This window comes from Dermacentor silvarum, chromosome 4 (assembly GCF_013339745.2).
Source record: "Dermacentor silvarum isolate Dsil-2018 chromosome 4, BIME_Dsil_1.4, whole genome shotgun sequence".
NCBI classification, from domain to species: Eukaryota; Metazoa; Arthropoda; class Arachnida; order Ixodida; family Ixodidae; genus Dermacentor; species Dermacentor silvarum.
In genome coordinates, this window is record NC_051157.2 from 232251434 (window position 1) to 232277872 (window position 26439).

At 49.0% G+C, this 26439-nt stretch overlaps 1 protein-coding gene across 4 annotated transcripts in view; it reads right to left on the reverse strand.

The window, feature by feature from the left end:
• The window catches only part of LOC119449313 (protein O-mannosyl-transferase Tmtc3), a 731059-nt gene that overhangs the window by 664905 nt on the left and 39715 nt on the right, over positions 1 to 26439 (reverse strand). Inside the window, exon 1 of one of the 4 annotated variants that reach the window (XM_049666407.1) lies at positions 18949 to 20349. The exons of 2 other annotated variants lie outside the window; for them this stretch is intronic. In XM_049666407.1, the coding sequence (XP_049522364.1) occupies positions 18949 to 20109 (1161 nt within the window). In that variant the 5' untranslated portion in view covers positions 20110 to 20349. Of the gene's footprint in view, positions 1 to 18948; positions 20350 to 26439 lie in introns of those variants that run through there. One more of the 4 variants, XM_049666408.1, reaches the window with a different exon arrangement.

The window sequence follows — 26439 nt, forward strand, 5'->3', positions numbered from 1 at the left end:
ATCGATGAATAAACAATTACGGAAAATGCTGAGGATGACATGGTAGTTCTTAGCCTAGCCCAAAAACGTGGCCAATCCTTGCGATAGGCAATCAATAGCTAATCGATAATCGATGAATAATCAATTCCTGAAATGCTGGGGATGACTTGGTAGTTCTTTGCCTAGCCCAAATACGTAGCCAATACCTTGCGATAGGCAATCAATAGCTAATCGATAATCAATCAGTAATCAATAAATTCCGAAAAATGCTGGGCATAACTTGGTATTGCTTAGCCTAGCCAAAATACGTGGCCAATACCTTGCGATAGGCAACCAATACCTAATCGATAATCAATCAATAATCAATAAATTGCGGAAAATGCTGGGCCTGACTTGGTAGTGCTTAGCCCAAATACGTGGCCAATACCTTGCGACAGCCAATGAATAACTAATCAATAATCGATCAATAATCAATAAATTTCCGGAAATGCTGGGGATGACTTGGTAGTGCTTAGCCTAGCCCAAATACGTGGTCAATAGCTTGCAATAGGTAATCGATAGTCAATAGCTAATAGATAATCGATAAATCAATAAATTCCGGAAAATCTAAGTGCACGGGTGTTTTCGCATTTTGCCCCCATCGAAATGCGGCCGCTATTCGTCCCCGTATTTCTTCTCGCGCTGTGTAGCACCACTACCACCTATTAATCCGTTGAATCCACGTCTCTAGAAGCTTTCGCTCTTTAGAAAACACGTAGAACCCGAAGCCTTTGTCCCTTGTGTGGTTGTTCTAGCACCCAAGAACGCAGCAGGTCAATCCTCCCATGGCACGATGGCTCTGCACGAACCATAAAAATTGCCAAAAAGCGTTCGGAAACAGGACGCACAGGCACTCCGGACGGCTGGAAAGGCCGGATGACTACAAGTAGTTTCACGACGCACCGCGGCAGCGGTGGCATCGTGAAACTGGCCGGTGGGATCGGTCTATTGCTCAGGTGCTTTGCTGCATTTTCTAAACAAAAACGTATAGCATTTCTCTCACTGCCGTACTCGCAGTTATTAAACATTCACGACAGAAAAGCGACTAGAGATAAATGCAACTTAAAAGATGTCAAGCAACGTGAAGAAGGCACGTACGTACCATGTGGCCTATCTTATAGCATAGTTGTACACGAGCCTAGCCAGATTTCTCAATATGCTCTTCTGGACGTGCTGACAATAACACATTTATTGTGCACTGCTGTCCATGAACTTGTGACATACGCCGGGTCAAAGTTCTCGCACACGTACTCTCCTGGTCGCAGGACTTGGTCTCCTCGTTCGAGAGCATTTCACAAACCATGCAGTCGGCTCTTTTTACTCAGTATGGAAACTCTCTTTGCACATGCAAGACCCACTGTTGCAGTTTGGTACGGATCACTTCTAGCCTAGAATCTGTCTTCACCAGGCAACGTCGCAGCTCGAGATGCAGACCTCCCTTCCCTCTCATGAGATTCAGACTGTTTGGCTCAAATTTTAAGCGCTTACCAAGAACGACGATGACAGATTGCTCAATTTTGAAGTGAACATTGCTTAACAAAGAGCTTATCGTCTGCCCGCGCCGCTTGTCGGCGACCGCTTCCATGGATTCACACGCCGTCTGCTAGAGCACGCGGCGCGACCGCACTGTCGGAGGCATTATCGTCTGTTTCGGCGGCTGAAGAATTTGGATGAATATAGTGGAAGACAGAAACAGTCACACCAATATTAGTTTTAATTTTTTTTCAGCGCGCTTTGCGAACAGTTACAATTACACGTTCAAATTTCCCGCTTTTTCATGATGATGATGATGATGATGATGATGATGATCTATTGGCATCCCCTTTGAAACGGGGCGGCGACAAATAGTCACCTAGCCTGCTTGATTTAATCAGGTATACTATACATGTTCTTTATCTTGCATTTTTGTATACCTATCATTATTTTTCTTTTTCAAAAATTTACATTGTACCGCTGCCTATGATTTTAAGAGATCAGGTCGCATCCATCTTTTCCCTACTTTTTTTCCACCAGTACTCTAATCGTCTCTTGCTGATCTCTACGGCTGATCTGTTTATGTTTCCTTCCACTTTAAACCCAAGCGCTTCTGGGAGTTGCACGTTACCTACGGTTCTCGCTGGGTGGATCCCGTCGCATTCCATTAGGATGTGCTGAGTGGTCTCTGGATCTTTACTGCAGCATACACATGTCTCATCTAATTCCGAATATTTGTTCCGATATGTTTTCGTCCTTAGGCAACAGCCTCCTAACGTGTGCTGCCGTGCAGCGGTGCAGACGTGAAACACCGGACTCGTTTCTCACAGGCCACCGCGTTCTCGGAGCACCTGTTCTTCTTACACCGTGCCCGAGATCTTTAGTGGCGCCCTCTCGCGTCAGTCAGAGTACTCATATGTGACTCAGCTGCCACGCCGCGCGCGCGCTCGCTACGTGAGGGCAACCTCAAGCTGTCGGCCGACCTGCTCTGCTCGTGTTTTTGAAATGCGAGCCGGAAGGTTTTTTTCGACCAGTATGTACGGAATGTACCAGGATACTATTCCCTGCGATATCGAGCGGAGTAGTCGTGTCATCACGCTCAGTGTGGATTGCTCCTGGCGTCGTCTGCTTATCACCAGAGTGTACTCGTGCGTGTACGGCGTTGGCTTCTCGCCATTGCTGTTCCGTGTTCATGTTGCACTCATAATGGTTTGTCGGCCATCTCGTAACAATGAACTGCACAAGTTGGCCTTCAGCTACGGTGGCTGCGCTGTGTTAGTGTGTCTGTCCAGCGCATGCTGCGTGTTTGGTCGCCCACTCCGTTTGCCACAGAGATTCCGATTTTGTTGCTGCCCAACGCGTTAAGCATATCATGAAAGAAGTTCGATGCCATTCTCAAGAAACTAGGTGGTAACTGCGGTACGTTAATGCATGCACTGTGTAAGCGGCATTGCAGCAAAATGTGGTCTGGAACGTCTGATACACGGGCGGACAACATTAGTGAGCAAAAGAAAGTTACATAGTCTTGTGCTGCAGGACTGACCTTCGCATAATTGTTAATTAAAATGTATTATTTCCACCGTGACACAGCTCACCCCTGCATGTTAGTCGCCTCAGGGTAACCCTTCCTTTCCTTGCTCCTACCGTGGTTAGCGTGCAAATTTCGTAGGCTAGATTCGTCCAGCGATGATTAGTGCTACCGCGTAACAAGAGCAGACGCCAACCGGTTCCAATATATTTGGCTCTGTAAGAGGATCATACCTATTTAGAACTAAAGCACAAAAATTGATGAGTTTAGGTTTGCCGGAACTTGACCGAATTAGTTGCTGGAGCGCTAAATATACAAAGAAAAAGAGGGGGGGGGGGGGGGGACGGCTTAAGGCGAAATGTTCACAGGATTTCCTGCGTTTTTTTTTTTTAGCACAATATTTGTATTATTGCGCCAACAAAGCAATGTTTCCCGAGTCGTTTCCGATAGTCAGAAAGTGCGTTGCACGGAAATAGTATTATGCTAGCCTAACCATTTTTTTTTTATGCGTTAGAAAGTGGTATTGACATTTAATTGCAAGAAAATAGTGCGAAGCATGCTTGACAATTGGGAACGATAGAGCGTGGTCTCCCTCTAATGTTCAATGTAAATTGAACATTAGACGTGCATTTCGGATGTGCATCTGGTTAACCTCCCTGCCTTTCCTTTCTTTTTTTTCCTCCTCCTAAAACGCTTCTCAGTAAAATAACGATACTTTCGTTCACAGAAAACGTTTTATATTTGCAACAACAAGTACTGGAATTACGAGCGTACTGTGAAATTGGCATTCAACTACAATGTCGATTTTTCATCCTAAAATTTTGCGCATGAGCCCTGCGATTCTGCTTTATTTCCAAAGCTGCATACACTCTCATTTGTTCGCTCGGCGCGATGTTTTATGACTGCTTCACGAGATCCTGTCCCCGCCTGCGAGAGATGGTGTCATATTGTTACGGGGAGAATATATATACAGTGGATATACTTACAAGGTAAGGCGCACAACGCTACAGCAATCATTCAGGAGAGCGCGTGCACCAGAAAGCCACGCAGTCGTCGTCGTTGTCATCCAAGCACCGACCACATTATCGCCGCTCGTGACATTACCCGCCGGCGGCAGAAGCACCGTCCCGGTGCAATTAGGGCCCGTGCCGAGAGTGGTACGCGTTAAGGCGCGAGACATGGACTATGTCACTCGCGATTGTTCTTCTTTCTGGGGTTTTACGTGCCAAAACCAGTTCTGATTATGAGTCACGCCGTAGTGGAGGGCTCCGGATTAATTTTGACCACCTGGGGTTCTTTAACGTGCACTACAATGCAAGCACACGGGCGTTTTTGCATTTCGCCTCCATCGAAATGCGGCCGCCACGGCCGGGATTCGATCCCGCGATCTCGTGCTCAGCAGCGCAACGCCTTAGCTGACTAAGCCACCACGGCGGGTAAATGCACAGGCCGACTTAGGATTAAGCGGAGCGATTTCATAGGTCACATTAGTGACTTGGCGTACGACACGGTAAGGGCCAGCATAACGGGAGAGGAGTTTTTCGCATAGGCCAATGCGACGTGACGGGAACCACAGCAAGACGAGCTATCCTGGAGGGAAGTTCACCTCCCGGTGTCGGCGGTCGTAGAGAGATTTTTGATTGACCTGTGAAGCCGACAAGCGATCGCGGGCAACCTGACGGGCGATGTCAGCACGGGCAAGAGCATCACGAGCATAGGCAAAGGATGTGTCTGCGTGAGGATGAAGTATGGTGTCCATAGGCAATGGTGGGTCGTAGCCAAACAGTAGATAAAAAGGTTAGTAGCCAGCTGTGTCGTGACGAGAAGAGTTGTAGGCGAAGGTCACAAAAGGCAAGTTAATGTCCCAGTCTCGGTGGTCCTCAAACACGTACATAGCAAGCATATCTGTGAGAGTACGGTTGAGGCGTTAAGTAAGGCCGTTTGTCTGTGGATGGTACGCAGTGGTGAACTTGTGATTGGACGAGCAAGAACGAAGACTGTCGTCGACTATTTTAGACAGGAAGCAGCGGCCACGGTCCGTGATTAACTGACGAGGAGCACCGTGGCGCAGGATGACGTCGTGAAGAAGGAAATCGGCTGCATCAGTAGCACAGCACAGCGCGTTGCGTAGTCAGTAGCGACCGCAACCCATCTATTGCCAGTGGTTGGCATGGGGAAAGGCCCTAGAAGATCGCGTACCACCAGGAAAAATGGTTCATCAGGGATATCGAAAAACTGAAGGCTGCCAGCAGGCAATAGGGCAGGAGTCTTGCGTCGCTAGAAGAGGTCACAAGCCGCAACGTACTGTCGCACAGAACGGTAGAGACCAGGCCAAAATAAGCGCCTACGAATGCGATCATACGTGCGTGACACGCCTAGGTGTCCGGCCGTCGGTGCATCGTGAAGCTGGCGCAAAACAGTAGAGCGAAGATGCGCGGGATCAACAAGCAAGAGCTCAGCGCCGTCAGGCCGGGCGTTGTAGCGGTGTAAGGTGTCGTTGTGGAGCACAAAAATCCGTAGGGAAGGGTCGGGGTGCGGTGAGTTGAGACCGTCTATAATAGGCCGCAAAGATGAGTGGCGGCGCTGTTCGTCAGCTATATATATGTGGACGAAGTCTGTAATGGCCAGAACAAAGGTGTCAGGTTCATCTTCCAGTGTATCAGCAGGATCGACCGGGTATCGTGACAAGCAGTCAGCGTCTTGGTGAAGCTGTCCAGATTTGTAGAAAACAGAAAATGAGTACTCTTGCAAGCGGAGTGCCCAACGGCCAAGGCGACCAGTGGGGTCCTTGAGCGAGGAAAGCCAGCAAAGCGCATGGTGGTCTGTAATAACTGAAAAGTGCCTGCCATACAGGTACGGGTGGAATTTTGCGATGGCCCAGACGAGATCTAAGCACTCGCGTTCTGTGATCTAGTAATTTTGCTCCGACGACGACAGAAGGCGGCTTGCATAGGCGACCACGCGGTGGAGGCCGTGCTGCTGTTGTGCAAGGTCGGCGCCTATACCGTGGCCACTGGCGTGGGTACGAACGTCCGTGCTGGCTGGCGGGTCGAAATGTGCTAGAACAGGTGGGTTCGTCAGGATGGCAACGAGCGATGAAAATGCGTCCGCTTGGTCACGACCCCAAGTGAAAATGACGTCCTTCTTGAGTAGGGCAGTTAGTGGGCGGGCCACTTCCGTGAAGTTCTGGACAAAACGACGGAAGTACGAGCACAGGCCAAGAAAACTGCGGACGTCCTTGGCCGACCGTAGAGTAGGGAACTGACTAACCGCGCGGACTTTGTCAGGGTCTGGCTGCACGCCTGCAGCGTCAACAAGGTGGCCGAGTACGCAGATTTGACGGTGCCCAAAGCGACATTTCGACGAGTTAAGCTGAAGACGAGCACGGCGAAAAACATCAAGGACGGTGGACAGGCGAGTGAGATGGTTTTCAAACGTAGTCGAAAAAAACGATAACATCGTCCAGGTAGCAAAGGCATATGGACCACTTGATGCCTCGAAGAAGAGAGTCCATCATGCGCTCTAAAGTAGCAGGAGCGTTACATAGGCCAAAAGGCATCACTTTAAATTGGTAGAGGCCATCAGTAGTCACGAAGGCGGTCTTCTCGCGGTCTTGGTTGTCCACAGCGATTTGCCAGTATCCTGAGCGCAGGTCGATGGAAGAGAAATATCTGGCGCCGTGCAAGCAGTCCAGTGCGTCATCAATACGCGGGAGAGGATACACATCCTTCTTGGTAATCTGGTTGAGGTGGCGGTAGTCTACACAGAATCTCCAGCTATTGTCCTTCTTTTTCACAAATACGACGGGAGAGGCCCAAGGACTGCATGAGGGTTCAATAATGCCTTTGCCCAGCATTTTCTCCACTTCATGTTGGATGACAGCACGCTCCGGAGCTGACACACGGTAAGGCCGTCGGCGAATAGGACTCGCATCGCCGGTATGAATGCGATGGGTCACGACTGAAGTCTGGCCCAAAGGACGGTTGCCAAAGTCAAAGATATCCTGGTAGGAAACCAGCACGCGTCGAAGGGCAGCGGACTGTGCCGGAGCGAGGTCCGCTGATATCATGCGGGCGAAGTGGTCGCAGGACGAACCTGACTGCGATGACGGCGGCGAAAAATCCGGTGGAGGTTCTGTGGTCAGGGCAGAAACCGTGTGGCCGGCCAATGGGGTCAGATGAGCGAGTGATATGCCGCGAGGAAGAACTTGCGTCGAGTAGCCAAAATTGAGGGTGGGAAAGAAGTTGCCGTTGTTTGTAATTGTCACTACCGTATAGGGGAGCGCGACGTTGCGCGTCATGGCGACCTCAGGAATAGGGCAGGCAACGTAGTCGCCGTCGGGTAGGGGCGGAAAGGCTGAAAGCTTGACGTATATTGCGGCTTGCGGATGCAGTCGAAAAAACTCGACGGAGCGTAGGCGGGGTGGGCCGGCATCGACGTTGTCGGAGCACGAAGGAAGTTCTAGACGGAGAAGTCCCGCGGAGCAGTCGATAAGGGCAGCGTGTGTGGACAGAAAGTCGATGCCAAGGATCAGGTCATGGGGGCACTGTTCTAGAACAGCAAAAACAACAGATGTGTGACGACCAGAAATGGTGATGCGTGCAGTGCACATTCTAAGTACGGCAGGTGTACTCCCGTCGGCTACTCGGACGGTAGGTGAAGTCGCGGGCGCCAGGACTTTCTGGAGGCGGCGCCAGAGGCTCGAGCTCATTACAGAAATTTGTGCGCCGGTATCAACAAGAGCGGTAACTGCCACACCATCAACCAGAACTTCAAAAAGGTTGCATCTGGTATGAGGGACAATCAGAGGATTTTCAGGCCGGGTCGTAAATGCAGCGTCACCTCCGGGGGCTGCACTGGCTAGTTTTCCGAGAGGCGGTCAAAGGGAGACCGAGAGCGGCGAGGTTGGGGCGAGCGGGACTGACGGCGCTGGGGCGATGGTGAGCGGCTGATCCGGTTTTCCCTAGGAGGACGTTCAGCACTTGAGGCCTGAGGACGGAACGACGGGGCATATATGGTGCACGGTCCGGGCGATTGTAAGTGTTTGGTCGATAGGACGCGGGCCAGCGGCTGCGGCAATGGCGGGCGATGTGTCCAATCCTGGAGCATGTAAAGCAGATGGGCCGGTCATCAGGTGTGCGCCAATCGGCTGGATTTCGATAACGTGGCCTGAAGGCCGTGTTCGGTCTTGCAGCAGCGACGACAGGGGCGACCGGGTTGGTAGCAGCATGACCGTTATCAAAGGTGGGTAAAATGCCCATATTCGCGACCTCTTGGCGAACCACGGCCTGAATTAGCGAAATTGGAGTCAGGTTGTTGCTTTGCATACCGTCATGAGGGGTAACGGGTGGCGTGGCCTCGAGTTCTCGACGGACGATCCTGGTGACGTTTGCTGGAGCTTGCGCTTGCCGAAGCGTGGCTAAACCTTCGCAGGAGGACGTGGCAGCCGTATTGGGAAGTCGGTCGAAGCGGTGAGTGATACGTTGACTTTTGGCCAGCTCAAAACCACGACATTCAGCGATGACCGACTCCGCTGTAGAGCAGTTCTTACACAGTAGCAGATTGAATGTGTCATCGGCTATACCTTTCAGTACGTGGCCCACTTTGTCCGCTTCAGGCATGTCCTTGTCGACCTTGTGGCACAGAGACAACACGTCCTGAATATACGAGATGTACGGCTCTGAGGACGTCTGAGCACGAATTGCGAGCTCCTGCTTGGCCGCTAGTTGTCGTCCGATAGGTCTCCGAAATAGATCGCGTAATTTCTGTTTACAGACGTCCCAACTTGTCATATCTGCCTAATGCGTCTCGAACCAGAGTAGCGTAGTGCCCCGCAAATAGAAGATGAGATTCGCAAGCATTATCGTCGGGTCCCACTTGTTAGTGCGGCTGACGCGCTCATACAATGCCAGCCATTCATCGACGTCCACGCCGCTTGTGCCGTTGAATGTCCCGGGGTCACGAGGGTGCAAGAGAATGCCCGGTGACGGGCCTTGCTCACACTGGGTCGCTTGGTCGGTCATTGTGGTGGCAGCAACGCGGCGTCCGCTGCGAAGATCCAGTTCCCGGTGTTGTAGCGAGCGCACCCAGCACCTCCACCAAAGATGTTACGGGGAGAATATATATACAATGGATATATTTACAAGGTAAGGCGCACAACGCTACAGCAATCGTTCACGAGAGCGCGTGCACAGCAGAAAGCCACGCCGTTGTCGTTGTCATCGTCCAAGCACGGACCACAGGATCGCCGCTCGTGACAATATTAAAAACAAAAAAAATATATTCTGATATTTTACATGCCAAAACCACCATATCATTATCAGCCCTGTAGTGAAGAAATCCGGGTTAATTTGGCCACCTGGGGTTCTTTACCGTGCACCTAAATCTAAGTACACACGAGCACGGTTGCATTTCGCCCCCATTGAAATGCGGCCGCCGCGGAAGAGGTCGAATAAGCGACCTCGAGCCAATTAAGCAGCGCAACGCCAGAGCCACTGGATGATCACATCGGGCGGTTATACGGATGAAACATTTAATATAGAAGGCTCGTTGTCCTCATAACGCTTGGCAATAATAAAACTAACATTAAAAAATGTCATTTTCCGGAGAATACCAACTTCCTGCTGCATCTTTGGGCAATCCTTCGACGTTGCTTCGTGAGAGCCAGGACAGTTGGGACATTTCAATGAAGGTGCATCACAGTCAGCAGTATTATGTTGCCCATCGCAACGCTGGCAGGTCACTTGATTTCCGCACAGCGCTTACGTGACCAATCTTGAGACATTTCCGACACTGCAAGTCTTCCCATATAAACAGGCTTCTCAATCTGTTCGCCGAGACAGACAACGCTCGCGTAAGAAGCGCCATCCAATGACTTCAGAAGAACCGGATTGTGGGGCGCAGGGGCCTCGACAACCTCTGCCTGTGCCGGCATCGAGGACGGTAACCGCGCCTACTACAAATTCAGGATATCCAAGAGCACAGGGCGCACACTCGTCGCCCCTGGGTGGCACAGACACGGAGTGGCCTTCGCTACCCAGTAGATCCACGGGCACGATACCATGCCGTAGTAATCCTCTACGTAAAGAAGTGGATTCTAGGGCTGGTAAAGCCGATAACACTATAGGCAAGCAAGGAGCTGAAAAGAATGACAAAGAAAGCGTTGAAAAAACGCTGCAATGCCTGCTAGAATCAATGCGCGTGATTCTCTGTGGTCTCCAGACTCCGGCCGCTAAAAGCGCCGTGCATGTCCTTGCCGTACTGGAGCAGCTGATCGCTGCTCTTTACATAATTTAATTACCTTGCTTGGTACCTGTGCTGCTCATGCAGGAGAAGCCCATACACAAGCTTCTTCGCGGCAAGTTTTTGTGAACTTTCAATTGTATTCGTGACTCCGTCTATGCTCTAGAAGGTAGATGACACTTTTGAAGGACATTTTTGGACTTTGTTCATAGCCATGAGGATGCTGAACTTGCCTTTACCGTTGTACATCCTTCTTCTATGTCATCATTCCCCCTCATCCAGCCTTTATGTCGCCGTTCCCCCCTCCCCCTGTGAAGAGTAGCAGGCTAGAGCATGCTAGCTCAGGCCGACCTCTCTGCCTTCCTTCAAATAAATTATCTCTCTCTTAAAAAATGTCGCAGTTTCGCCCGAAAGGTGAAGCATCACTTGCGATAGCAAATTAGTACAGAGCTATTCGGAGTAGGGATAGTAGTTTTATCGGCTGCATAAACTTGGACGCATTTGGACTAACTTAATTAACAAGCGTTGTGTCAGCGCTCACAAGCAAACAAGAATAGATCACACCGAATGACCGCAGACGACTGTCAAAACGCTGGCAGCAAGCGCGGCCGCTGCTGCGGGCGAATTGTTGGCGCGGTCAATCGCTTCAACGGAAACTGAGCGGCGAATGCACAGCGCATACAAACGTCAGAGCCGTGTGGAGATAAGAGACGGTGCGGGCGACCGCCAGCGCCGGGCAAAGCGCAGAGGAGTTGTGCAGAGGATAAGTTGTTGGCAGAGGAAAAGCTGCCCCCCCTCCCTCCCGCGCTGCCTTCCCGCTTTCTTGCTTTCGCGTGGGAGATTGAGTGGCCAGTTCCCCTTACGACCGGTTGCAAGATAAGCATTTGGTTTGGTGGCGTGGAGCAGAGGTAGAATACCCGGCCTCAAATCTGAAGGTCGTAAGTTCGAATCCTCCTCCAGTCCAACACATTTTCAGGCATGGAGTGGTGCCTGACACCGCGAAGAAAATATATACATATATATATATATATATATATCGCCGATAGCTAGTGGGGCTATACTAGTTCAGGTGCAACCAAACTAGGAAGGCCCACTAAGCTTCATCAAAGTCACTCCTTCACCAGAACAGGAATTGGCCTCCCTGCAGAGTATAAGTATTCGGCCACAACCTCCCTCATGACTCCGACAATTAACCCATGGCCCTCAGTTGCCAGTGGCTGCGGAGCACCTGACCAAGACGGCGGTCAGACCTGCTACGCGGCAGAGGGTGCTAAGAATCTCTGGGTCAAGACAGGCCGCCAATGGAAACTGAACCTGGCAACGTTCAACACGCGCACCCTCTCGAGTGAGGCTAGCTTAGCAGGACTATTTAAAGAATTATCAGGCATTTCCTGGGATATTATTGGCCTTAGTGAGGTTAAAAGAACTGGTGAGGCTTACACAGTGCTGACTAACGGCCAAGTCCTCTGCTACAGAGGTCTTCCAGATAAGAAAGAATCCGGGGTAGGATTTCTAGTGCATAACAACATAGCGAGCAACATTGAAGAATTCTACAGCATTAATGAGAGGGTAGCAGTCGTCGTAAAAGTTGTCGCCGTTTCACCTGAAAGGCGAAGCATCAATTGCGATAGCAAACTTGTAGAGAGCTATACGGAGTAATGATATTAGCTTTATCAGCTGTATAAACTTGGACATGCAGCAGCATCGGCAACACGCAGAACTGTTGTCGACGCCATCGGCGTTTTGCCCGCGTTCGCTCAAAATGCGTGCGGCGTTGGTGACTGTTGCCGGAGCCTCTGATATAAATAGGCACTTGGTGCCGCAGCTAAACGGCGCCTCCCTTCCCTCCCCCTCCCCCACGGCCTCTCGCGCGTCGGAAGAAGGCGCGTTTGCTCTACATATATGGTGATTGTAAAGGAGAAAAGAGACGCCTACTTGTGCAGCCCTTAAGCGAGCACGGCGCAGAACGCGCGTTTGTTCTCCGCCGTGCGTTCACTCCCCGTGAAAGACGCGCCCCTCGCGCCCTTTCACTCGCACATACAGCGCTCGGCGACGATTTCATCTCCAAATGACGTCATACGGAACCTCACGGCGACGGCGACGGCGACGCCGACGGCAGAAATCTGCTTTTGAGTGTCCATATAATTGCTATCGCAATAATAAAGCTGAATAGGAGGCACAAAATGAAGGTAGTACAAGCCTATGCCCCAAACTCTAGTCACGAGGATGAAGAAATAGAACAGTTTTATGAAGATTTTGAACTAGCAATGAGAAAGGTGCCAACTCAGTATACTTTAGTCATGGGCGACTTCAATGCAAAAGTGGGGAAAAAGCAGATTGGTGAGCAAGCAATCGGCAACTACGGCATCGATTCTAGGAATGCAAGAGGAGATATGTTAGTAGAATTCGCGGAAAGGAATACGCTCCGCATAATGAATACATTCTTCAGGAAGCGCAGCAACAGGAAGTGGTCCTCGAAAAGCCCTAATGGAGAAACAAGCAATGAAATAGATTTCATACTCTCTACCGATCCAAGCATAGTGCAGGATGTAGAAGTGTTAGGTAAGGTTAAGTGCAGTGACCATAGGTTAGTGAGGTCTAGGATTTCTCTCAATTTGAAGAGAGAGAGAGTGAAATTAGTCAAGAGGAAACAGGCCAACCTAGAGGCAGTAAGGGTAAAAGCAGACCAATTCAGGCTGGTGCTTGCAAACAAATATGCAGCTTTAGAAAAGGAAGATATAAACAACATAGCGGTAATGAATGAAACCGTAACAGGTTGGTCTCAGAAGCAGCAATTGAAGTGGGAGGTAGGGCACCAAGGCAACCAGTAGGTAAGCTCTCCCAAGAAACAAAGGACCTAATAAAGAAACGACAGAAGATGAAAATGTCCAACTCAATTAGAAATCAGATAGAATTTGCTGAACTGTCAAAACTAATCAACAAGAAAAAAGTAAGGGATATTCGAAATTATAACGTGGGAAACATTGAAGCCGTAAATAATGGACGCAGCATTAAATCAGTAAGAAGAAAGCTTGGCCTAGGACAAGGCAAGATGTATGCACTGAAAGATAAGCATGGTAATATCATCAGCAATTTCGATGACATAGTAAAAGCAGCGGAAGAATTCTATACTGACCTGTACAGTGCCCAAAACAGCCAAGCTACTTTCATTAAACATAGTGATGAACCGGATCAGAGGCTCCTTCTATAACTAGTGCTGAAGTTAGAAGGGCCTTGAAAGACATGACCAGGGGAAAAGCTGCTGGAGAAGATGGAATAAGAGTAGATTTAATCAAAGATGGAGGAGATATCATGCTTGAAAAGCTTGCGGCCCTTTATACGCAATGCCTCACAACTTCATATGTACCAGAGGGCTGGAAGAACGCCAACATTATACTAATCCATAAGAAGGGAGACGTTAAAGAACTGAAGAATTATAGACCCATTAGCTTGCTTTCAGTATTGTATAAAATATTCACCAAGATAATTTCCAATAGAATCAGGGCAACACTTGACTTCAGCCAACCAAGAGAACAGGCTGGCTTCAGGAAGGGATATTCTACGATGGATCATATCCATGTCATAAATCAGGTAATCGAGAAATCTGCCGAGTACAATCAACCTCTCTACATGGCTTTCATAGATTATGAAAAGGCATTTGATTCAGTAGAGATACCAGCAGTCATAGAGGCATTGCGTAATCAAGGAGTACAGGAGGCATACGTGAATATCTTAGCAAACATCTACAAGGACTCCACAGCTACCTTGGTTCTCCACAAGAAAAGTAGAAAGTTACCTATCAAGAAAGGGGTCAGGCAAGAAGACACAATCTCTGCATGCTTAGAAGAAGTATTCAAGCTCTTAGACTGGGAAGGCTTAAGAGTGAGGATCAACGGCGAATATCTCAGCAACCTTCGGTTGGCAGATGACATTGTCCTATTCAGCAACAATGGAGACGAATTACAACAAATGATTGAGGACCTTAATCGAGAAAGTGTAAGAATTGGGTTGAAGATGAATATGCAGAAGACAAAGATAATGTTCAATAGCCTGGCAAGGGAACAATAATTCAGGATCGCCAGTCAGCCTCTAGAGTCTGTAAAGGAGTATGTTTATCTAGGTCAATTACTCACAGGGTACGCTGATCACGAGAAAGAAATTTACAGAAGAATAAAATTGGGTTGGAGTGCATACGGCAGGCATTACCAAATCCTGACTGGGAGCTTACCACTGTCGTTGAAAAGAAAAGTGTACAATCATTGCATTCTACCGGTGCTAACATATCGGGCAGAAACTTGGAGGTTAAGAAAGAAGCTCGAGAACAAGTTAAGGACCACACAAAGAGCGATGGAACGAAAAATCTTAGGACTAACGTTAAGAGACAGGAAGAGAGCGGTGTGGATCAGAGAACAAACGGGTATAGCCGATATTCTAGTTGACATTAAGCGGAAGAAATGGAGCTGCGCAGGCCATGTAATGCGTAGGATGGATAACCGGTGGACCATTAGGGTTACAGAATGAATACCAAGAGAAGGGAAGCGCAGTCGAGGTCGGCAGAAAACCAGATGGGATGATGAAGTTAGGAAATTTGCAGGCGCAAGTTGGAATACGCTAGCGCAAGACAGGGGTAATTGGAGATCGCAGGGAGAGGCCTTCATTTCATTTCATTTCATTTATTATACCCTCAAGGCCTGTGAAGGCTTTACAGAGGGGAGTGGGTTACACGTAAATTCAAACAGTAAGTATTACAAGAGAAACAAGTAAAACCTAAAAATACAATTTGACAAGTAATTCAGTAGGAATACAATGAACAATGAATAAAAAAAAAGCTATTACAATAAAAAAAGACAAGATATACAAGTACATGAAACCGCATTCTAGCAAGTAATGTTGGTTAAGGCATCACGAAACAAGGAATTATCACTGATGGATACAATGTTTGCGGGAAGGTGGTTCCACTCTAGTGACGTCCGAGGTACGAATGACTGGGAAAATGTATTTGTGCTGCAAGAAGGGACGTGAACCTTGTAAGAATGATCGATGCGACGAGATACGTAGTGTGGAATATGAATGAATACATCATGCAGTGTTGTATGGTGAAAAATTTTGTGAAATAATGATAAATGGGAAACTTTACGTCGAGCTGCAAGAGATGGAAGAGAAAGGTTAGTTTTCATGGCTGTTACGCTGGCAGTTCTGTTGTAATTCGAAAGAATAAAACGAGCAGCGTTATTCTGAACTAATTCTAATGCGTTAAGTTTAAGTTATTAGGGTCCCAGACTGATGTAGCGTACTCTAATTTCGGGCGTATTAAGGTTTTATAAAGCAATAATTTCAACGAGTGTGGAGCCTTAAAAAAGTTTCGCCTTAAGTAACCAAGAGCGCGGTTAGCATTGTTCACTATATTATTAATGTGGGTTGCCCAGGTAAGGTTGTATGTGATATGAATTCCCAAGTATTTGTACGAAGTTACCTGTTCTAAAGGAAGGTTATTTAAATAGTATACTTGGGAGACGTTTGATGTCCTAGATACATGCATAGCTTTACACTTGTTAACATTTAATTCCATTAGCCATAAACTGCACCAGTTAGATATTATATCAAGGTCGGACTGAAGACGGTTAGTATCACAATCTGCAGTTATTTCTCTAAAGATAACACAATCATCAGCGAAGAGATGAATGGTAGAAGTTACTTGCGAAGGAAGGTCGTTAATATATATTAAGAATAGCAAAGGACCGAGAACCGATCCTTGGGGCACTCCGGAAGCAACAGAAGCACTCCGGAAGCAACAGAACACATCGGTGAATTGCAGCCGTTAGCAGTGACGTATTGTGAGCGATGAACAAGAAAACATTCGATCCATTTTAAAAGATTACCATCAATATTCAAATGGGTTAGTTTGTGGATTAGAAGTTTGTGACAGACTTTATCGAAAGCTTTTGAGAAGGCTAAAAAAATGCAGTCAGCGCATGATGAACGATCAAGAATTCGATGCAACTGATGAGTGAAGGATACGAGTTGAGTCTCGCATGAGTATGATTTCCTAAAGCCATGTTGCGCAGGTGAAAAAAATGTGTTATCTTCAAGAAAGTCGACGAGGTTTTTGAATACAATGTGTTCAAGTAGTTTGCAGCAGGTGCTGGTAAGTGAGATGGGGCGATAGTTGGTTGCTATGTTTTTGTTACCAGATTTGTGAAGCGGCACCACCTTCCCAACCTTCCACTGATAAGGTAAAGTGCCTGTGTTGAGTGACTGTTGGAAAATTTTGGTTAGTATAATAGAACTGTACGCGGAAGTGTTTTTCAAGAACTTGGTGTTAATTGAGTCGAAGCCAGGTGAAGGATTGTAGTCGAGTTTGTCAATAAGTTTAGCAACACCAGATACATGAACTATTACTGGGAACATGACTGGGTAATCATAGTTACGCAACTTGGGAAGTTGCTTATTAAGAACTCCCGAAAAATTTTTGCTAAAGGCTTCGTTAAGGTGAGTTGCAGCACCATTTTTAGGAACAGGCTGCCCAGTACAGTCGTCCAATAGGATTAAGTTATCAGAAACAGGTCTAATTATTTTCCAAAATTTTTTAATGCTAGTTTTAAGAATAGATGGAAGAGTAACAGTAAGGAAAGTATGTTTAGCAAGTTTTAACGCTTGAATATATTCGTTAGAAGCCGCCTTGTATGCCGTCCAACGAGAAGCACTCGAGGACAACTTAGCTGAGCGGTAGATAGGCTTTTTACGGTTAGAAAGACGTTTAATGCGAGTGTTATACCAGGGGGCTTGTGGGTTGGAAGTTAAGGTACGGCTGGGAACATGTTTACTTATAAATTTAATGAACTAATGAACAAATATGTCCCAATTAGTTTGCACAGAACGGTCATCAAAGTTAGTCAGGAATGTGTCAAGAAACGTGCATAACTCGCTATTGATGGCCTCGAAGTTTGCTCTCCTATAGTCGAGAATTGTTTTCTTCTTCCTGGTATTTTTCGGGTGGTTGGCACTAATGGTAAAATGCATAGCAGAATGGTCACTTAAAGGCGGAAGGAAGGTAATGTTGGAAGTTAGTTTGGGTTCAGTAGTAAGTACTAGGTCGAGAGTGTTTGAGATACTAGCAGTATTCCGGGTAGGTTGAGTGACCACTTGCGAAAAGGTAAAAGTGGAACATAAATATAAAAATTCTTTGGCCTGAGACGAAAAAGGCAGTAATGAAGGAGGTTGAGTGTTCCATTTAATGTTCGGAAGGTTAAAGTCGCTTAATAAGTAAAGGGGCGACGATGGAAAGCGTGATGATACGTTATTAATTACATCGTGCAATTCGCTAACGAATGTGGGTGAGGAAGAAGGACGTCGGTAGCATACGCCTATAATTGCCTTCTGGTGATGAATGTTAAATGTAGCCCAGACGATTTCGAGGTCAGTAGCAACAAAAATTCGTGAAGAAGGAATGTCGTTAGAAATAGCAAGTAGAACGCCGCCTCCTCGACCCGCGGCACGATCCTCCCTATAAATAGCGAAGCGATGGGCATCCTCAAAGATTTCGGAATCATTAATGTTGCTCGAAAGCCACGTTTCTGTTAAGGCGACAATGTGTGGAGAACAAGTGTCAATCGCCGAGGACAATGAAAAATATTTGCTCAGCACACTTCTAACGTTAGTAAAAAAGATGGACACGTGGTGTTGTGAAGTCTGGCCACTTCCCCTCTCGCTCCGCTAAGTCAAATTACCTGCGGGAACTATGTTCCTTGCGCGTTGGCCCTGCGACGGTTTTTCTGTCACGCATTTCATTTCGGCATCAAAAACGTAGCACCTGTCGTTCATAAGTAGTTTGTCGTATCTTAGTTTAAACGCAGGTGCGCCGGGCTGACTTTTACCAAACTCGATAAGATTTGCCCGAGCGAGACGGGTTGCGGGGGAGTAATCTTCGCTGAGGGTGATACTGCTTGTTTTGAGGTGATTACGTAGTGAAAGAACATTTTCTTTTATTTTAAAACTCGAGAAATTTACAATTACGGGTCGGCATTTTCCTGGTGAAAACACGCCTAACCGATGAGCACGTTCAATTGAATTGGATGAAAAAGATGGAAGTACGGTTTTCAAAGCAGAAATAATATTGTTCTCGGTTTGTTCCCATGTTTCTTTAGCGTCTGGGATGTTGCGAATGATTAGATTGTTTCGCCGAGATCTGTCTTCAAGCTCATTGGCGCGAGCTCGCAGAATTGCGTTTTCTTCTTTTAGGGCCCCGACAGTGCTCTGCATAGTAGACAGTACTACGCCCTGTGCCTCGAAATTATTGCATTTTTCTTCCATACCGTTCATCCGTTTGCTCAATACTGTGAATTTCGCTTCCATATTTTTTGGCCATTCTTGATAGCTTTAATATCGGCAGCTTGTTCGGCTAAAGTTTTTGAGGACTGGAGTGAGCGGGTGTGTATATCTTTAATAAAGCGAAACATTATCTTCATTTGTTCTGCAGGGTCGTCAGGCAGTGTTTCAATATCAAAAAGTGCGTCCGCCCTAGTATTAGGTCCAGGGTTTGTCTCAACATCCCCTGAACAGATTAACAATAAGGCAAATGACGAATTCAAGCATTCACAAATGGTCTCACACAGCACCCGTGGGCACGGGAACAGCACTAATAAGCTGTCATCACTTTTTCTAGCGTATAAGGAAAGTTTAGTACACACCTGCACAGGACAGAAGCAAGAGTTACGGGCCATGCCGAAAGTGCTGCTCGAGTGCCCACTGAAGGTGAAGTTTCCAGGGAAGTCGTTTAAATGTTCCTTGATGGACGATGCAGTGGTCGATGTGGTTGGCGCACGGAAGACGAGCCTTGCTGATGACACCACGGCAGGAAAATGCGCGTCGACATCGATGCAAACACAGGTTGCGTCAGGAAGATGCGCGGAAACGCATTCCAAGTCGGTGAGTGTGTCCGTTGATAGCGCCAACAGGAGTGCGATAGCAGCCTGCACAGGACAGAAGCAAGAGTTACGGGCCATGCCGAAAGTGCTGCTCGAGTGCCCACTGAAGGTGAAGTTTCCAGGGAAGTCGTTTAAATGTTCCTTGATGGACGATGCAGTGGTCGATGTGGTTGGCGCACGGAAGACGAGCCTTGCTGATGACACCACGGCAGGAAAATGCGCGTCGACATCGATGCAAACACAGGTTGCGTCAGGAAGATGCGCGGAAACGCATTCCAAGTCGGTGAGTGTGTCCGTTGATAGCGCCAACAGGAGTGCGATAGCAGCCTGCACAGGACAGAAGCAAGAGTTACGGGCCATGCCGAAAGTGCTGCTCGAGTGCCCACTGAAGGTGAAGTTTCCAGGGAAGTCGTTTAAATGTTCCTTGATGGACGATGCAGTGGTCGATGTGGTTGGCGCACGGAAGACGAGCCTTGCTGATGACACCACGGCAGGAAAATGCGCGTCGACATCGATGCAAACACAGGTTGCGTCAGGAAGATGCGCGGAAACGCATTCCAAGTCGGTGAGTGTGTCCGTTGATAGCGCCAACAGGAGTGCGATAGCAGCCTGCACAGGACAGAAGCAAGAGTTACGGGCCATGCCGAAAGTGCTGCTCGAGTGCCCACTGAAGGTGAAGTTTCCAGGGAAGTCGTTTAAATGTTCCTTGATGGACGATGCAGTGGTCGATGTGGTTGGCGCACGGAAGACGAGCCTTGCTGATGACACCACGGCAGGAAAATGCGCGTCGACATCGATGCAAACACAGGTTGCGTCAGGAAGATGCGCGGAAACGCATTCCAAGTCGGTGAGTGTGTCCGTTGATAGCGCCAACAGGAGTGCGATAGCAGCCTGCACAGGACACAAGCAAGAGTTACGGGCCATGCCGAAAGTGCTGCTCGAGTGCCCACTGAAGGTGAAGTTTCCAGGGAAGTCGTTTAAATGTTCCTTGATGGACGATGCAGTGGTCGATGTGGTTGGCGCACGGAAGACGAGCCTTGCTGATGACACCACGGCAGGAAAATGCGCGTCGACATCGATGCAAACACAGGTTGCGTCAGGAAGATGCGCGGAAACGCATTCCAAGTCGGTGAGTGTGTCCGTTGATAGCGCCAACAGGAGTGCGATAGCAGCCTGCACAGGACAGAAGCAAGTTACGGGCCATGCCGAAAGTGCTGCTCGAGTGCCCACTGAAGGTGAAGTTTCCAGGGAAGTCGTTTAAATGTTCCTTGATGGACGATGCAGTGGTCGATGTGGTTGGCGCACGGAAGACGAGCCTTGCTGATGACACCGGCAGGAAAATGCGCGTCGACATCGATGCAACACAGGTTGCGTCAGGAAGATGCGCGGAAACGCATTCCAAGTCGGTGAGTGTGTCCGTTGATAGCGCCAACAGGAGTGCGATAGCAGCCTGCACAGGACAAGCAAGAGTTACGGGCCATGCCGAAAGTGCTGCTCGAGTGCCCACTGAAGGTGAAGTTTCCAGGGAAGTCGTTTAAATGTTCCTTGATGGACGATGCAGTGGTCGATGTGGTTGGCGCACGGAAGACGAGCCTTGCTGATGACACCACGGCAGGAAAATGCGCGTCGACATCGATGCAAACACAGGTTGCGTCAGGAAGATGCGCGGAAACGCATTCCAAGTCGGTGAGTGTGTCCGTTGATAGCGCCAACAGGAGTGCGATAGCAGCCTGCACAGGACAGAAGCAAGAGTTACGGGCCATGCCGAAAGTGCTGCTCGAGTGCCCACTGAAGGTGAAGTTTCCAGGGAAGTCGTTTAAATGTTCCTTGATGGACGATGCAGTGGTCGATGTGGTTGGCGCACGGAAGACGAGCCTTGCTGATGACACCACGGCAGGAAAATGCGCGTCGACATCGATGCAAACACAGGTTGCGTCAGGAAGATGCGCGGAAACGCATTCCAAGTCGGTGAGTGTGTCCGTTGATAGCGCCAACAGGAGTGCGATAGCAGCCTGCACAGGACACAAGCAAGAGTTACGGGCCATGCCGAAAGTGCTGCTCGAGTGCCCACTGAAGGTGAAGTTTCCAGGGAAGTCGTTTAAATGTTCCTTGATGGACGATGCAGTGGTCGATGTGGTTGGCGCACGGAAGACGAGCCTTGCTGATGACACCACGGCAGGAAAATGCGCGTCGACATCGATGCAAACACAGGTTGCGTCAGGAAGATGCGCGGAAACGCATTCCAAGTCGGTGAGTGTGTCCGTTGATAGCGCCAACAGGAGTGCGATAGCAGCCTGCACAGGACAGAAGCAAGAGTTACGGGCCATGCCGAAAGTGCTGCTCGAGTGCCCACTGAAGGTGAAGTTTCCAGGGAAGTCGTTTAAATGTTCCTTGATGGACGATGCAGTGGTCGATGTGGTTGGCGCACGGAAGACGAGCCTTGCTGATGACACCACAGCAGGAAAATGCGCGTCGACATCGATGCAAACACAGGTTGCGTCAGGAAGATGCGCGGAAACGCATTCCAAGTCGGTGAGTGTGTCCGTTGATAGCGCCAACAGGAGTGCGATAGCAGCCTGCACAGGACACAAGCAAGAAGTTACGGGCCATGCCGAAAGTGCTGCTCGAGTGCCCACTGAAGGTGAAGTTTCCAGGGAAGTCGTTTAAATGTTCCTTGATGGACGATGCAGTGGTCGATGTGGTGGCGCACGGAAGACGAGCCTTGCTGATGACACCACGGCAGGAAAATGCGCGTCGACATCGATGCAAACACAGGTTGCGTCAGGAAGATGCGCGGAAACGCATTCCAAGTCGGTGAGTGGTCCGTTGATAGCGCAACAGGAGTGCGATAGCAGCCTGCACAGGACACAAGCAAGAGTTACGGGCATGCCGAAAGTGCTGCTCGAGTGCCAATGAAGGTGACGTTTCCAGGGAAGTCGTTTAAATGTTCCTTGATGGACGATGCAGTGTAAACGCATTCCAAGTCGGTGAGTGTGTCCGTTGATAGCGCCAACAGGAGTGCGATAGCAGCCTGCACAGGACACAAGCAAGAGTTACGGGCCATGCCGAAAGTGCTGCTCGAGTGCCCACTGAAGGTGAAGTTTCCAGGGAAGTCGTTTAAATGTTCCTTGATGGACGATGCAGTGGTCGATGTGGTTGGCGCACGGAAGACGAGCCTTGCTGATGACACCACGGCAGGAAAATGCGCGTCGACATCGATGCAAACACAGGTTGCGTCAGGAAGATGCGCGGAAACGCATTCCAAGTCGGTGAGTGTGTCCGTTGATAGCGCCAACAGGAGTGCGATAGCAGCCTGCACAGGACACAAGCAAGAGTTACGGGCCATGCCGAAAGTGCTGCTCGAGTGCCCACTGAAGGTGAAGTTTCCAGGGAAGTCGTTTAAATGTTCCTTGATGGACGATGCAGTGGTCGATGTGGTTGGCGCACGGAAGACGAGCCTTGCTGATGACACCACGGCAGGAAAATGCGCGTCGACATCGATGCAAACACAGGTTGCGTCAGGAAGATGCGCGGAAACGCATTCCAAGTCGGTGAGTGTGTCCGTTGATAGCGCCAACAGGAGTGCGATAGCAGCCTGCACAGGACACAAGCAAGAGTTACGGGCCATGCCGAAAGTGCTGCTCGAGTGCGGGAGTGCGTCCTGCAGTGGACATAAAAATGTCACAGTTTCGCCCTAAGGGCGAAGCAATGAATGCGATAGCAACACAGCAATGTCATACGAAGTAAGGTGAGTGGCTTTGGTAGCAATATGAATTGTAGTAAACATGAGCTGATTAAGTAAGCAGGTGTGCTGCGGCGTAAGTAGACCGACATGAAGAGAGACTCGATGACCACGAGAAGGCGCGTGTGAAACGGTGGTGCTGATGAGAAGCGCTTCCCGTGGGCAGCTCGTGCGAAGGGACACACCTGTAGTGCTGACCTGCCGATCCGGGCAGCATTGCATGTGTAGCTTGCGTTGGAAAATGTGGCCCGACATTACAAACTGAACAAGCCTGTTGTGAGCGCGCACAAACCTGTTGTGAGCGCGCACAAACAAACGAATAGATCACTGAATGACTGCAGACGACTGTCAAAACGCTGGCAGCGAGCGCAAACGCCGCAGCGGGCGAAGGTACGTGCGGTCTATCGCTTCAACCGAAACTGAGCGGCGAATGCACGGCGCATAAAGGTCAGAGCCGTGTGGCGATAAGAGACGGTGCGTGCGAGCGACAAGCGCGGTTGTTGGCAGAGTAGAAGTGCGCCCCCCCCCCCGCGCTTCCTCCTGCGCTGGCTTCCCGCTTCCTTGCTGGTGATTGACTGCGTTCGCTCTCCGTGATAGCGCGCGTCCCCGCACGCTTCCGCTCGGGCATACGGCGCGCGGCGAAGATTTTATCTATAGGGAACCTCACGGCGACGGCGCCGACAACGGCAGAAATCCGGTTGAAGTGTCCATATAATTGCTATCGCAATAAAATATAGGCTGATGATGATGATGATGAAGCAGCACAGCGTCACGCCGCCTCCCTCCCATACCCCCACGGTCTTTCGCGCGACGGTCGCGTTTGCTTTCCGCCGTGCGTTCGCTCTCCACTCGCGCATACGGCGCGCGGCGACGGTTTTATCGCCCTTGGAATCTATACGGAACCTCACGGCGACGGCGACGGCAGAAATCCGGTTGAAGTGTCCATATAATTGCTATCGCAATAAAATACAGATGGTAATTGGAGAGCGCCGTGCTCGCGAGCAAGCAGTCAGGGCGCGAGCAAACGCATGGAAATGAAGCTATTCCAGCCGGAGCATAGCATACGACAAAGGCGTATCCTCCCTCTGACGTCACGGAAGTGCCGCTCGCGGCGCCGAGCCGCTAGCGCCGCTTATCCGCAAGCTCATTTTATTGACCCTTTTCCCGGATTTCCATGGGCGCTGTCATGTTTGATCACGTGGTGACGCGTCCGTTGCTTGCCTCAGCTGCCTCCGTGTTTCCAACGCACGAGTGCGTGACGGCGGTGCGGCACAGGAAACCTCCGCTTCGGCACATATCGTGGACTGCACGAAGCTTTGGCCACAGTTTTAGAGGACATGTAAGCGATTGCAAAGCTCATTACGCCTTTTAAACGGCGCGAGCAGCACATACGGTGCTTGAACTAAAAGCGGGGCTAGAAATGTATTCAAAGGTGTCCAAACTTCCCGCTTATAATTTAAATCAAGATTAGTGTGCTCGTTCTTTATTTGGCAAACATTTTGAAGCAGCGGCTTGTCATGTTTCCGACTGAGTAAAGTTCTTCGGTTCCCCGGTGCGGCCACAATCTGATTGTTTATATTTTCAGCCTAATCGCTCACGGGTGTGCTTTGCTGCGATAGATTCGTTCTTGCTGCGCACAAAGCTTGGAATGTTAATGTTGAGTACTCTGTGGTAGTTTGTAGCAAAGACATATGATCGCTTGTCCCTCGCTTACTCTGTGGAGCGTCACGAAACGTTCAGCTTCCAACATTCGTGCCTTGTCGGTGTAGTCGCCGCCACTCATGCTTCGGCACATTGAGTCAAGCGTGCGCCCATTCACTTATTATTGATAAGTTGGCGATAAGGTGGGCGTAAGCTTGCGTGCTAGTAGGGGTGGATGTGTGTAGATAACGTGCGAGAAACTTACTATTCCAGTAAGTGCCGGTACTTCCTTTTGTAACGAGCGGTACTCATTCTTAAGTGCCCAAGTTCCGGAGTCCTTTCTTTGGAGGTTAGCTATACAGCGCTGGCGGATGAACTATCATTTTTTTTATCCTCGAGGAAAGCCATGTATCGCGAAAGGCCGGCACCACAGGCAGTCCTTATGTAGCAGCGCCGACACAGTTTGATCCCATTCCTTAATATGCGAATCACTATTTTTGAAGCGAACTACTGCACGTACGTCTTCCCTTTATTGTTACACATTCTGCAAGACGAATTGGGCACAGTGCATTAGCGAACACCCAGTTCCATTTCCGACAGCTGATCGCACACTAGCAGGCCAGAAGCAGTAATGGTTTCGTATTCGTACGCCCTTGCTGGGGCAACGTATGGCGCGCCGCCGAAAGCGCCATCTCGTTCCTCTAGAGAAAACTTCTCCGCGAACAGGGTTAATACGAAACTAGGAGTTTCAGGATGATACGAAACTGCGAGCTCGCCGCACGCGCCGCCACCAGCATGACCATAGCGAACTAGATCCATCCTGGTGGATACATTGAACTTAATTTTTCCCTCATCCATGCTTATATTGATCTAGTTCACTATTGACCCTTTTCGCGGCGATCCCGTGGGCGCTGCCAGCCATGTTTGATCACGTGGTGACGCGTCCATTGCTTGCCTCAACTGCCTCCGTTGCCTCCTTGTTTACAATGGAAGTGTATGACGCCGGCGGGGCTTATAAAACCTCTGTTTTCGGAAATATCGTAGACGGTGACTAGGTGGACGACACGAATCTTTGATCACAGCTTAAGAGAACATGCAAAAACGCATTCGAAGCTGATTAAGCTATGTCCAAACGGTGAAAGCAGCGTATATGATGCTTATTCTAAAAGCGGGGCTTAATATGCATTCCAAGCTATCCAAACATTCCACTCATTAATTCAGTCAGGATTAATGTGTTTTGCTCTTTGTTCTTTATTCGGCAAATGTTTTGAAGCAGTGGCTTGTCAGTTTCTGACTCAGTGAAGTTCCTCGGTGCGACCACTATCTGAGTATTTTCTGCCTAATCGCTCGCGGGTGTGCTCAGTTCCGATATATTTGTTCTTGCTGCGCACAAGGCTTGAAACGTAGCTGTTTTGTACACTGTAATACCTTGTAGCAAATGTATATTACAGCTAGTAACTCGCTTACTCTTGTGGACCGTCACGAAACATTCAGCTTCGACCATTCCTGCGCCATCGGTGTAGTCTGTCATTTATTGTGCGTATATAGTGCGCATATATTCAAGTGTGCACCCATTCACTTATTCTTAACACGTTGGTGAAAGAGTGGGCGTAAGTTTCCGTGCCAGTTGGGGTAGATGTGTGCAGAAACTGTGCGCGAAACATACTATGAAAGGAAGCGGCGCTACTCCCTTCGTCATTGTTTAACGAGCGGTACTCATTCTTTCCGACGTTCTGGGGATGAAGCCCTTTCTTTTAAGGTTAGCGATACAAGGCTGACGGATGAGCAAATTTTTGTATGCTCGAGGAAAGCCGTACATCACGAAGTGCCGGTAACACATTCGGACAGTTTCAGCAGCGGTCCGCGAACTT